At 53.5% G+C, this 13,406-nt stretch overlaps 4 protein-coding genes across 4 annotated transcripts; 3 read left to right on the top strand and 1 right to left on the bottom strand.

The window, feature by feature from the left end:
• Positions 1–145: 145 nt before the first annotated feature.
• On the top strand, positions 146–2,088 carry MRS44_006107 (uncharacterized protein; the record flags this gene model as incomplete). Its single annotated transcript, XM_065621645.1, has 2 exons — positions 146–1,269; positions 1,326–2,088. 2 exons carry the CDS (start codon positions 146–148, stop codon positions 2,086–2,088), a joined length of 1,887 nt encoding a protein of 628 aa, XP_065477717.1.
• A 1,823-nt stretch (positions 2,089–3,911) lies between these two features.
• On the top strand, positions 3,912–6,706 carry MRS44_006106 (uncharacterized protein; the record flags this gene model as incomplete). Its single annotated transcript, XM_065621644.1, has 5 exons — positions 3,912–4,020; positions 4,073–4,250; positions 4,403–5,607; positions 5,705–5,907; positions 5,963–6,706. 5 exons carry the CDS (start codon positions 3,912–3,914, stop codon positions 6,704–6,706), a joined length of 2,439 nt encoding a protein of 812 aa, XP_065477716.1.
• A 426-nt stretch (positions 6,707–7,132) lies between these two features.
• On the bottom strand, positions 7,133–9,220 carry MRS44_006105 (uncharacterized protein; the record flags this gene model as incomplete). Its single annotated transcript, XM_046274690.2, has 3 exons — positions 7,133–8,796; positions 8,896–8,944; positions 8,999–9,220. The coding sequence occupies 3 exons, from the start codon at positions 9,218–9,220 to the stop codon at positions 7,133–7,135; spliced, it is 1,935 nt and encodes a 644-aa protein (XP_046140316.1).
• Positions 9,221–9,880: 660 nt separating this feature from the next.
• MRS44_006104 (uncharacterized protein) lies at positions 9,881–12,221 on the top strand (the record flags this gene model as incomplete). Its single annotated transcript, XM_065621643.1, has 4 exons — positions 9,881–9,920; positions 9,994–10,458; positions 10,511–11,286; positions 11,349–12,221. 4 exons carry the CDS (start codon positions 9,881–9,883, stop codon positions 12,219–12,221), a joined length of 2,154 nt encoding a protein of 717 aa, XP_065477715.1.
• Between the last annotated feature and the right edge of the window lie 1,185 nt (positions 12,222–13,406).

Below are 13,406 nucleotides of genomic sequence, written 5' to 3'. Positions count from 1 at the left end.
AGTGTTCCCAGCTGTGCCCTCTTTTCCCTCGTTCCTCCTTGTCCACCTCGATTTGGACTTGTCTTTCATTCAACTTGAAGCCGTTTCTACACCCTCCATACCTCCATACCTCTAATTATCCTTGGAGTATCGTTACATCTTCAAGATGGGGAAAAAGAAGAGTTCAACCACGAAACTCGACTCGCTTTACGATAAGCTCGAAATTCCGCAGGAGGGCAAGGTCCCATGTTTTGGGCACACGTTCTCCGGCATCCCATGTACGACCAATCCGAAACAACGAAAAGACGAGATTGAATCGATTCTACACGACATAATCGATACCATAGAGAATGGATGCGCAACCGGTTCGGACGAGGTTAAAGCGTTGCTTGTGGATCTAGCCGAGCGGCTTACATGTGAGGAAATGCATCACGATCATTTGGTTCCTTGCGGACGCAGTGACTGCGGCAAGCACAAATACGTTGCTTTTGTACTTGGCAAGAGATTGAGGAAATGGGATAAAGATTCGAATGGCGAAACACCAGGGAGTGCAAGGAGTAACACACCGACCGTGCCTCAACATCATAAGCAGGCTACATCGAGCGACGACGAAGACGAGCACGTGGAAGACGGCGATGAAGACTACGACGACGAGGATGATGACGAGAAGCTCAGCGAAAAGGACAGCGAGGAAGACGATGATGAAGTGACTAAAGTGTCTGCCAAAGAGTCGACCAAGTCTAACCGCCAAAGACCAGGACTCCACAGAGAGACGGCTATGATAGACAAGACGGCATGTGTCACACCAACCAAACAGCGCGGCAGACCAGGCCGCAACTCACGGCCGAGCACACCGAGAACGAGACAGCCAGTCGACGCCTTTGACTCTTTGTCAGTCATGGACGAAGGCTCGCCCTTGTCTCCTGAGTCGGTCATCTCGCCAGGAGTCAGCGAAATCTTCAGCCCTGTCTCGACTGTTTCGACACCAATGTCTATTCCTGACTCGGACATCCGCCCTCGGCGCTCTCGTTACTCAAGAGGCGAGGACGAAAGTCCAACGCGAAGGCGACGATCTTCGAAGGGCGACGACCTCACCGACGGTGCAAGGGGGAGCAGAAGAGCTACCGATAAGGACCCTGCCTCTAGCCTGTCACGAACCTCAAAATACGGCGATGACTCTACTGCCACGAGGGAAAAGCTTTCTCGAAAGGGAAACAAGCAACTCGATCAGAGTTCCCAATTGGTCGACCAAGACTCTGATAGCCAATGGCAGACGGACGACGAAGATGAGTTTGAGGAGCGACCTACAGGCAAGGGGAGAAAGGCATTACTTTCCCGGGACTTAGGGAGATGGAATTTGATGAGGTGCGCAAGTCCACGAATCCGGTGGGAGACCTTCTGCATCGCTTGCATATGGTCCCTGGAAAATCGAGTCGCTCGGCCGGCTGGGTATACTGCTTTGCTGAAAAGACAGCTCCTGGGTATCTCAAGATCGGATACAAACAATACAAGGACGACGATGGCAACACTGCGCTATCGCGCGAGGAGCAAAATAACAAGGACCAGGTCATGAAAAGACTTCGGGAGTGGGAGCGAGATTGCAAGCACAACATAGACTACAAGTTCATCTACTATATGCCGTGCGCGGCACGGACGATGGAGGGGTTAGTCCACCTGACGTTGCACAAGAGCAAAAGAAGGGCCCGTTGCCCCAACCCAGACTGCAAGGCGAAGAAGGGACACATGGAGTGGTTCGAGATTTCGGAGATCGAGGCCCGCAGGGCCGTGGAGGTGTGGCAGCAGTTCAGTAACCTCAAGCCATACGCCGGCAATGGGCGACTGGAAGATTTCTGGTTCAACCACACATGCAATGACTCCGAAACCCATAGGGACTCTTCGATCAAGAAGTGGCTGTATGAGCGATGGACCAAGGTGATAGTCCCAGCTGCACTTAGGCGCATCGAGCTGCAAGAGAAGGGGACTCAACTTGCAGAGGAACGGAGGGAAGCACAGGAGAGAAAGCAGGAACTTGAACATGAAATCCAGAGACTTAAGGGAGAGGAAAACAAGATTCAACAGGAGTTGGCTGAGTTGCAAAGCCAGCGCTGAGAGGACGGACTGGTGGTGTTTGTCAAAAGCCGGTTCCAAGCAAACCACAGAATGTAGTATTTTGCAGAGATTTCACCTTGCGGGCGCAATGACCACATCTTTTACATGGGACATCTACCATCACAGTTTCAGTGTACGAGGATCAGTCGAGCATTGACAAGACCAATGAGTTGTTGAGATGCAGCTCGGCCATTACCGGCACTACTTGCTTTTGTGCTGGGTCAGTAACACACCCCCGAGGTTGCATACATTGTATCGGCCTGACGCCGTGCAAGGGATGACATGACGATACACGTCAAACCAAAGGATGAGGTTCAAGGTCGGCAATGAAGCCGGCCGCAACTGAGGCTATAAAGGTCCACCGAGCCTGGGATGGAGCGTGTTCTGGAGCGTGGGGGAACATGGCGAGAGTCAGCCTGCAGGCTCTTGCAAGAGTACCATGACACGGCCGAGTGGGTTACCTGTGGTGAACTGTCGCCGTCGCCGTCGCCGTGACCGAGCCTATATCATCTATCTGGTCGCTTCATGTTATGCCGAGAGTAGCCCCCACGGCTTCGGTGCCCGAGTGGATCTTTTGTGCCGGGACCCGGTAGGCAGGATTCCGGATGGGCAGGCCACCCTCCGGCACGGACCGAGAACGAGAGGGTCAAATAGTTTCAGAGGAGTGAATGCGACTTCACATTATCACCAACTTATGGGGAGAATCCTTGTCTGAATGGTGGTGGTGGTCGGCGGTGAAGAATTTCTCCACGAAAGACCCCACCGAGAGCATGTGAGATACTGCCAAAAACTGCCACCGAGGATGGCCCAAAGTGGGATAGCGCCACTAGCCACCGGAAATTACGTCACCCGGCAAAACGGGGTCTAGACGCTTTCGACGCCTCCCGACAGCCGCATTCCCCTCCTTCCCCCGTGCCCCCCTTGTTCAGCGGAGAACTGCTTCTGGTCCCCTCCTTTCGGTGACGATTTTGGGGAACAGATTCCAAGGGATTGGGTAAAATATGCAGCCAATGAGTGACAGGACGTATTGCCATTTTGCCTCTTTTGTGTGACGTGGTATCGCCTCTCGCCAGACAATCCCAGGCCGTGAACCGCGAACCCTTGAGCTTCTGGGCGCCGCGGATGCTTCCGGTCCAGGGTCTACGGTGACGTTTGTTAGCCCAGTTCGAGACGAGACGGACGGGCACCGAATGGGAAACCGGGACTTTGTCGTACCTGCCTTCTGGCTCTCAGTGGCTCTGGAGCGGGAGAGATCATGTGGCCTCCTTCCCTTGTGACATTGGCGTAGTTTTTTTCTTCTCCTCCCTGCCTTGCTCGCGATTACTTTTACTCTCTTATCTCCCACTTCAATTCGAACTTCCTCTCTTCTTTCACCTCCAGATTCGCCTCCTTGATACGATTCGCTCTATCAATGCCCTTGTCCTTCTATCGAAAGACGTCTATTAAACGAAGCGAATCACAGGTGGCATAAAGCGAACAAGCCTTTTCGACCCTACCCAGACCCCTGACTCGCTGATAAGCGCACTCCTCCACCTCCCTGATCCAGCAGTCCAGGCCAGCCCACACACACGCGAGCCACTGATTGACCCTTGGACCGCTTTTCTTCTTTTTGGGAGCGAGAGGGGGACACAACCGACACATCTCTCGCATATTGCGTCCTGCAGCCTACATACGCCTCAATTATTTGCCAATTTCTTCCTCACCGCGACTCCTGTCCCCTCTCCTTGGATATTTTCCGATCAACTTCGAAAATCCTTTTTCTCCAGACGACAATCAATTGGACCCCAACAGCTGAAAACCGATAGAACCCCTCCTCCCCCGCCATGTCTGCGGCACCGAGCCCCACGATCAATGGCCTCTCTGCGCCCTTGCGCTCGGCACTCAAGAGCGAGGACGATGAACGCCCCTACCCGTCTAGTGGCTCTCTCAAAGGTACGTTGAAAAAGGATTCTGTAGATAGTCATCGCCTCGAATCACGTTCAAGGTGGTTTCCGATACTGGGGCTGGCGCAACTCAATTCCCCCTGAGCATGTGATGGAGCTTGACCCGCGAACGGATCCAGGATGTGACGCGCGCGGGCATGCGATGGCATTTTCGGGTCTGCTTGGCATCATGTTTATGATTGCCGAGCAAGGCCATGAGCAAGACGGACTGACGACTCGGTAAGTTGGCTCTGTGCCTTGCTCATGCGTTCGAGTGATTGTCCTCTGACCCGTTTGCTATGCGGCTTGCGCGTGCTCTCATCTTGTATCTGGAGTTTGCTTGAACACCACACATGAAATTCCTGCACAATCAATGTAAATGAGATCCAGAGCTCACACACCACAGCTGTACAGATTGCGGAACCCGAGTCCGAAATCCAGATGCTGGAGGATGAGTCCTTGCCTATGAAGCAGTTCTCTGCTGGCTTCAGACGACGCCTGAGCGGTAAGCTCGCGCCATCTCAACTCCCCAACGGTTCGTCCAGGTCGTCATACAGCGAAAGCCCTTCCCCGGCTCACCACGCCGAGGACTCGGGACCGACATCCCATCCCACTTCCCATCCTCACAGTCACCGCCGCCAGTACTACAGTGAGAAGCTTCTAGCCCAGGTTGGAGATTGGTTGGAGCATGAGCGTACCAAGGCAGCCGGGAGAAAGTCCAAGAAGACCACCCGTCGACGCAAGTCCAAGTCGCCTCCCAAGGCAAAGGGCTCCGAAACGGCCTCAGCTTCGGGCAAGGAGGCTGAGCGCTCTCAAGGGTCTGATCAAGAGCAGAATGGCCGCTCGCGCTCTGATTCTATTGACTCTGACTCAAGCGATGTTTCCTTCGACAGGCTTCAGCGCATTCTGGAGGACTCGATGGCTCACATGGGCTTCACGGCGGTTCCTCACTTTCCTCCCAAGTTGACACGTCCAAAGAACCGAAAGGTTCCCTCTCGGGCCTCGCTGCGTGGTGCCTCCTCCGATACCGACTATGTCGATGGAGACGCCATCGTTCCCAGCTGCGATGCTTGGCTGGACAATTCCAAGACCATGAGCTACGCAGGCGGTGGTAGCACTGAGGACTTGGCGGCCACCAACGGCTCCGACGATAAGGTCGAAAAGGAGCGTGAGAACTGGCTCAACTTCAAGAACGAAATCATTCGTATCGCACACACCCTCAGGCTCAAGGGGTGGAGACGCATCCCTCTTGGAGGCGGAGATAAGATCTCCGTGGAGCGTCTCAGCGGTGCTCTCACCAACGCCGTCTACGTTGTCCACCCTCCTCGTAACCTTGACGAGGTCGAGGGCAAGCGTATGCCTTCCAAGCTTCTGCTTCGTATCTATGGTCCACAGGTTGAGCACCTCATCGACCGAGACAACGAGCTCCAAGTGTTGCAGAGGCTGGCACGCAAGAGAATCGGACCACGACTGCTCGGTACATTCCAGAATGGTCGATTCGAGCAGTTCTTCGATTCCATCACCCTGACTCCATCGGACCTTCGCGACCCCGAAATGTCCAAGCAAATTGCCAAGCGAATGAGGGAGCTTCACGAGGGTATCGAGCTGCTACCTCATGAGAGAGAACGGGCCCGCAACATGGAGGAGTTGGGATCAGTGGCTCGATAATGTCGAGCGGATCGCCACCTTCCTAGACAAGGAGCTCGAGAAAGAGGCCAAGCCGCCGACGGAGCCACGCAACCCCATTGTCCACGCCTGGAAGAGCAGAGGCTACGTCTGCGGCACTCCCTGGCCTCAGTTCAAGGAGATGATTGCCAAATACCGTGCCCATCTCTACAACCACTACAAGGGCGGTCAACGGGAAGTGAAGGACAAGATTGTCTTTGCCCACAGTGACGTGAGTAGATGCACTGATATCCCTCGATGAGAAAATTGGCTAATACCTTGCACAGACGCAATATGGCAACATTCTTCGAATTCGCCCCGACGATGAAAAGTCACCGCTTCTTCAGCCTGCCAACCAGCACAAGCAGCTCATCGTCATCGACTTTGAGTATGCAGGCCCCAACACGCGTGGCCTCGAGTTCGCCAACCACTTCAACGAATGGACGTACAACTACCACGACGCCGCAGCGCCATGGGCGTGCAACGAGAGGCGGTATCCCACCCCCGACGAGCAGCGTCGTTTCGTCAGGGCTTACGTCGATCATCGCCCCCGATTCCAAGGAAACGGGTCCACTCCAAGGTTGGCTCCTTCAGACGGGAACTTGTCTAGTGGCACTTCCACGCCCATTGCGACGCCCCTGTCGACCCCCAGCAACCCTCCTGCCAGCAGCTCCAGCTCTATCGTGGAATTCATGCTTGATGCACGAGTGCCTCCCGGAGGATGGAGCGCTGCAGAGCGAGCCAACGAGGAGGAGCGAGACCAGCGCGTGCGAGCTCTGTTGGAGGAGACGCAGTGGTGGCGCCCGGCCAATCATGCACACTGGATCGCGTGGGGTATCGTCCAGGCCAAGATCCCAGTCCTTGACGACACTGTGAAGGAGGAGGACCTCGGACCTGACGAGTTTGACTACCTCAGCTATGCCCAGGATCGTGTCATGTTCTTCTGGGGAGACTGCGTGCAGATGGGTCTCGTCAAGAAGGAAGAACTGCCAGAGCTTCTGCAGAAGAGGCTGAAGATTGTTGAGTACTGAGAGCTGGCCTCTGTGAGTGAGCGGCGAGGAGGTTCGGATCGGAGGAACCAGAGCGGACAGCCGAGGTGAGTTGGTTTTGATCTTAATAACGAATGCAATGACACAGCGAACCATCCATCGCCTTGCATCCTATAGATTGAACAACTTTTGGATGTTTCCTTTCAACACTTTCTTAGTATCAGCGACGGCATAGAATCTTCAGTTGAAGAGATGCACAAGCAAGCTTTCGTATTTTCAACAATGCCATAAACGTATCTTGTAGATACTCAAAACAAAAAAATAAATATACACGTTGAAAACGAATTTGGGCTCGTGAGAAGGCGTGATGTCGTAACTTGTGTCATTTTTTTCATGCTTAAAAGTGTCTAGATGCTTATGCCCCTCCAGTTGAACATGTCGTAAATCTTTATATACATGATGATTAACTTAAGCATCGAGCTTCAGACGATCCAGCATGGCATCAATCTTGCCCAGCAGGATCTGATAGTTGATGGCATCCGAGGCAAACTCGTCCTCTGCGACCTCACCATCAAGTGTCCGCACGGCTCCCTCCTTCTCCGCCTCGCCATTTGCCTCCTTTGCCTCTCCGTTTGTCTCTCCATTTTGCCTAGCTGTACCATTCGTCTCTCCTGTAGAAATAGCGGCCTGATCCGCCATGGCAGCTGCCAACTCGGCGTCGAGCTCACCCGTCTCGTCCATCATCTCATCCAGACCAGCATCCTCGAAGCGTAGTCTGAATCGATCTGACAGGTAATATCGAATATCATCGAGCAACTCGATTGTGTCAGTCTCTTCACGTGCCGTCAAACGCTGGGCAGACTCGGCAATAAGAGCTTGGAAGTCCTCCTCGTCGATGTAATCCTCGAGGCGGTAGGCGAGATAACGGGCTGCGAATTCTTCGAGACGTTGCACGCGGAGGTCCCAGGCAGCGTGGATGACGTCGTAGATGTTGATAGGCTCCATTTCAACAGTCTCGTGGGCTTCTGCGTCACCTTCGCCGTCCTCATGGGCATGGCCGTGGGTGCGGTCGACCAGGACGTTGGAGGAACCGCTACCTAGTGTGCTGATGGCGACAGCAGCCTTGCTCTTGAGGCTGTCGAGGAACAGCATATCAGCTGCGTACAGAAGATCGAGAGCATGTTCGAGGGGGCAGACAACAGTCTCGGTGTAAAGGAAAGTGAGGATAATCTCGAGAACAGCCGGTGAGCAGTCGACAGTAACGACGCGGAGGTGATCAGCGCGGTGAGACTCGACAAAGTCGCCCGAGAACATCTTTTCAAAGTACTCGCTTCGGATGAGCATGGCCTTATGAGCGGGATAGAGGACCGACTTGGGGGATTTGGTAGAGTCGTTGCTGTTTCCGGCTGGTCCGATAGGTATGGTTGGTTTGTCCTCAGTTTGCTCAGGCTTTTCCTCTTCAGTCTCGACTGGCTCGTCTGCGCGCAAGAGAACGTCTGCAAACATGGCGTTGTCGTGTTGCCACTTGACATCCTTGACTCTATCTGAGTCTACCACCATCTTATGCCCCACGACATTCTGCTGGAAGAATTCCTCCAGTTGTCCCCTTGCTCGTTCCACCTCGTCTTGATACCGCTGACGAGCAAGTCTCCTGTCGGCCCCGGCGAGAATGGCCTCCCATAGTGACTCAACCTCGAGCTGCTTGCTAATTTTGGACAGTCCGTTGAGTATATCCTCTTCAGACGCATCGGTTCCCGTTGGTGCAAGATCTCGTGGCACCTCGCCCAAGTAGAGATACCTCAGGACGATCTGAAAGGCCTCAACGGGCACAGCATTGGCAAGATTCCAAGTAACGGTGTTGGGGGCAGCGGCCAGCTTGGCCTTGAAGTAAGGTGATCTTGCAGCGAGTAAAAACTTGTGCAGCTCAAAGGAGCGTGAGCCGGCGACGAGAGTAATATCTGCGGTGCTGGGTGACGGACGGCCCAGGAGAGTCGATATGTGGGAAGACCAGTAGACGTAGGGGTCTGAGGACTTTGAAAAGTCGTACTGTAGGAGAAGGTTGCGGATTCTGTCGTTGAGGGCGTTGTAGATGCATCGCTCGCCCTGGAAGGTGTTGCGCTCGGCCAGTGCGCCTTGTAGTTGTTGATGTGAGTTTCATGATGAGATACAACTAGAGACTATGCGATACGAAATAACACAATTGAACATGAAAGAGAATGAATTAAACTTACCAGACTCTAATAGTAGTTGAACAAGCTCATAATGTCCACACAAACTCGCCTATCACCGTCAGCCCCTCAGCTCAGAACTCAAACTGCATGACAAACAACCCACGATGATGAGGGGCGTATAGTCAAACTTGTCCTTGCCATTGATGTTGACGCCGCGGCTGATGAGCTCCTGACAGGTCCTCAGATCACCATGTCGACAGGCCATGAGGAACTCGTGAAACTCGGGGCTGTCGTCGAGGGGGTTCTCGTCACGAAGGACGCCGCTCTTGATGAGCAATGCTTCCTCGCCGAGTTTGCCTTCGAGTTCATCTTTGCGGAGGACCATGGTGAAGAAATAAAGTATATACTATATGCCTCAAATGGCTAACAAATAAAAGAATCCAAGTTAAGTTGTCTATAAGAAGTCAATTCTTATCTCCGAAAACCGTAGGCCTTGATTATCAAATCAAATCATGGACCCCTCCAAAAAGTCGCCATCACCATAATCGGCCACCAAATTCCCCTTAGCCAATCAACGTCGACCGGTTCCTCGACGTCACCGCCACGGTCCCCTTATCGATAACGAAGCTCTTTCCGGGTCAACCCCGGGTGGGCCTCGGTTGCCATAACAACGGCGCCAGGTGTTTACTCTGTGGGACGGACCGGGGTGAGTGAGTGGGAAGTTCAAGTTAGTCCAGGCCCATTTTCACGACCACGCTCTCTTTGTTTAAGCTCCGGTCTTTGCTTTCCCAACTCTTCTCCTCCTCATCCTTTTCAAACAAACCTTCTCTCACATCGCGAATAACCTCTACTAACCGACAGCAGGGTGTTTTTGTTTTTTACTTTACGTTCACATTGTTCTTTGCTTGTCCGTCTTGCGCACCTCGTCCCCCACCACCTTCCGACTCGATCGCCAATTTGAGTACTCGTTCAACGGCGTGAAAGCTACCGTCGAAGCAGGACTGCATGGGTTGGACCGGTTATTTATCGTGAATTGACTTTGATCATGTCTTCCGAGGACAAGTACGAGACGTTGGAGAAGATTGGTAAGTCACGCTCAAACTCTCTCTCACGCACCGCCTATTCACGGTCGACTCACCGACTGACACAACCACCCAGGCCATGGATCCTTCGGTGTCATCCGCAAGGTTCGGCGGAAGGCCGATGGCTTCATCATGTGCCGAAAGGAAATCTCATACCTCCGAATGTCGCAAAAGGAGCGCGAGCAGCTCCACGCCGAGTTCCAGATTCTGTCGACCCTCCGCCACCCCAACATCGTTGCCTACTACAACCGTGAACACCTCAAGGTCAGCCAAGACCTGCACCTGTACATGGAGTACTGCGGCAACGGCGACCTCGGCCGTGTCATCAAGGACCTCACAATGAAGGGTCAACGGGCCCAAGAAAGCTTTGTCTGGAGCATCTTCAGCCAGCTGGTCATGGCCTTGTATCGGTGTCACTACGGCATCGACCCGCCCGAGGTCGGCGCCAATGTTTTGGGTTTGACACAGGGGACTGCGGCAGGTCCCAAGGTTCCCGCTGGAACTATGACTATTCTCCATCGTGACTTGAAGCCCGAGAATGGTGAGAGTTTCTGGTACTTTGTTTACTTGTGGTGTGAACTAATAGCCCCCAGTCTTCCTCGGCGAGGACAATTCGGTCAAGCTTGGAGACTTTGGTCTCTCCAAGATGATCAAGTCCCACGACTTTGCTTCTACCTACGTCGGCACACCATTCTACATGTCGCCCGAGATCTGTGCCGCCGAAAAGTACACACTCAAGTCGGACATTTGGTCCCTGGGTTGTATCATCTACGAGCTCTGCGCACGAGAGCCACCATTCAACGCCAAGACACATTTCCAACTTGTGCAAAAGATCAAGGAGGGCAAGTTCCCTGCCCTGCCTGACGTCTACTCTCCCGAGCTTGGCCAGGTCATCAAGGACTGCCTCAGGGTCAACCCTGACCGGAGACCCGACACGGCGTCGCTGCTTAACCTGCCCGTGGTCAGGCTCATGCGCAAGGAGAAGGAGGTTGTCGACCTCAACAAGTCACTCAAGCTGAGGGAAGACGCTCTCCGTAAGAAGGAGAGAGAGGTGATGGAGAGGCTCGCTGGCCTTGAGATGGAGAAGGAGCTCATCCGAGAAGAGCTGGACTCGTCGCTGCGGAGAGAGTGGGAGGTCAAGGCCCGCCTCAAGATTGATCACCTGGTCAACGCCGAGATTGAACAACTGCATGTTCGCTTTGAGGAAGAGGTGCAGGCTCGGGTGGAGGAAGAAGTCCAAGCCCGTGTCGAGGCCGAGCTGCAAAAGAAGACAGTCGCCTTTGTCGGCTCAAGACCCCAGAGTCGCGAGGACGAGCACCCGACATCACCAGCCAAGTCGGATTTCAAGCCGGATTACCCTCACTCCTCAGTCAATACCAGCGGAGACGAGTTCCCCTCGACGACGGACCTCACTGAGTACTCCATCGATAGCCCCGAGAGCTTCCGGGAGACGAAGAAGACGACGCGCACCCCTTCGCCCGTGCGCAGACAATGTTTGTGGGCAACGCTGCTAATACGCCCATGGACATTGAGATGGGTTCACCCAGCCCCATCGCCGCCATTGAGTCGCTGTCCCTATCACCCCGTCGCAATGGAGGTACCAAGGCCCCGACTTACAACGCGGGCAACATCTTCACGGCCAACATCTTTGCCAACAACGCCAACCGAAGCTCAGGCGAGAGCCGGTGGGATAACCCTCGTGGCGAGCCGTCGTTGTCTGATTCTGAGGATGACGACATCATGCCCTCGCCCACTCGCAACATCAAGTCGTCCAAGAACCCCTTCACATCAAAGACTCGCCCTGTCTTGACGTCGCAGAAGTCGTGCCCCATCAACCGACTCAAGCCTGCGGCCTCGAACCCCGGCTTTGTGTCGAAGCAGATCATGCCCCAAGCCGAGTCTGGTCCTAGATCTCCCAACCGGCGACTCAGCAAGATACCATCTGCGGCGTCGCTTCAGCCTGAGGCCAGCACCGCTCAGGGTCTGACTCGCACTCTGTCGCTCAACAGCAACAGGAAGAACGCGGACGAGGCGATGGGCAGGATGGTTGCCAAGAACAACATGGCCAACATCAAGGGCCGAACCCTCGTCGAGCTGCAACAGGCTCGTGCTGGCGGACGTCCCATGAGCGCTGTTGTTCTCCCCACCACTGGTGAGAACGTGAGCCCCAAGCGGGCATTCAGAGACCGCATCGGCCTCGAGCGGAAGTCGAGCGGTGACGAGCCCGTGGCTGTATGGGATCCCGAGCGTGACGAGATGCCCAGTCCATTCCTCGTCCGAGCTCGACGCATCGCCCGGGTATAGGCCTCCTCGATGCTTGCGGTGCAAGAGCAGAGTAATCAGGCCAAGGGCAGTTGACGCCCTCGACCCTCGTTGTGTTCTTATTCTTTTTCACTTTCTTTTGTCTATTCTATTCCCCTACATTGAAAGAAGCAAGCAAGCATCATGAGAAAGAGACAGAGGAGGAAGTATTTGAAGGAGATGAGAGAGCGAGTTGTTGGAAACGAAACCATGGCAAGCGGCGTTTTATGGCGTAACAAGGAAGGGGGCAACACAGCAGCGTGAAACCATCATCTTTCCATGTTGGTTTGTTTGTTTGTTGGGGTTTTTTCTTTGTTGTTGGCTTTTTTATTTGGTCTGGATTATTGGTCGGTTGGCATAACTTGATGACGGTCGATCGGTTTTTGGTCTGGTCTATGATGAGGCGTGGGAAAGGGAGGGGAGGGGATTTGAATTGTGGTATTCAATGGATGAATGGATGGATGGGATTGATTGATTGATGGATATTGGCTTCCTTTGTTGTGTTTTAGACGTTGATAAAAAGACCATGATTCTTTAACTTGAGGTCTCTTGATAACGTGGTATTGTCTATTCGTGGTGGATTGAGTTGGCTCTATCAACTTGTACATGTCTCACTTACAGACATAGCCATTGAGTTGTATTCACTCACAGTAACTAACACCTTGATCTGCCCTTTGGGTATGCTATGAGGTTAAGTTACTTGAACTCCTCAACAGTTATCTATGGAGTATATCCTCCCTGAACCAATAACTGCTCGACTATCCTCCGAGCCAATAATTGCAAGTCCTCGGTGAGTCTCCAATAAGAAGCATCCACAAACAATCAACCCTTGTCTAGTTCAACTACCTGCACTTCAAGGTCATGGGCATCTTTCAAAACTCATCCACCAATTGGCCCACGATGGGTGGAATTGGGCATATATACCCTTGACGGCGGAAGCACAACCCGCCGCATCTCACTTGCTTTGGCTACTGCATCATCATATCATCAAACTCCCCCCAACGAACAACAACAATTCCCATCCAATATTCAATCAGCCAGCCTTATTTCCTTAAACCACGTCAGCTAGTGCCCCTCGAGTTGGGCATCACTGCGTCTGAGTTAGCTAGCAGCGGCAGCAACACACCAATATCTCTCCCTTGCAACGCCATGCATATGCATCCATCCCCCCTCCTCATCTGCACCCCA

Source organism: Fusarium solani, assembly GCF_023522795.1.
Source record: "Fusarium solani strain SB1 chromosome Unknown bctg00000003_1, whole genome shotgun sequence".
Taxonomy (NCBI): domain Eukaryota; kingdom Fungi; phylum Ascomycota; class Sordariomycetes; order Hypocreales; family Nectriaceae; genus Fusarium; species Fusarium solani.
The sequence above is the reverse complement of the archived record's forward strand: the minus strand, read 5'-3'. Positions and strand labels throughout refer to the sequence as shown.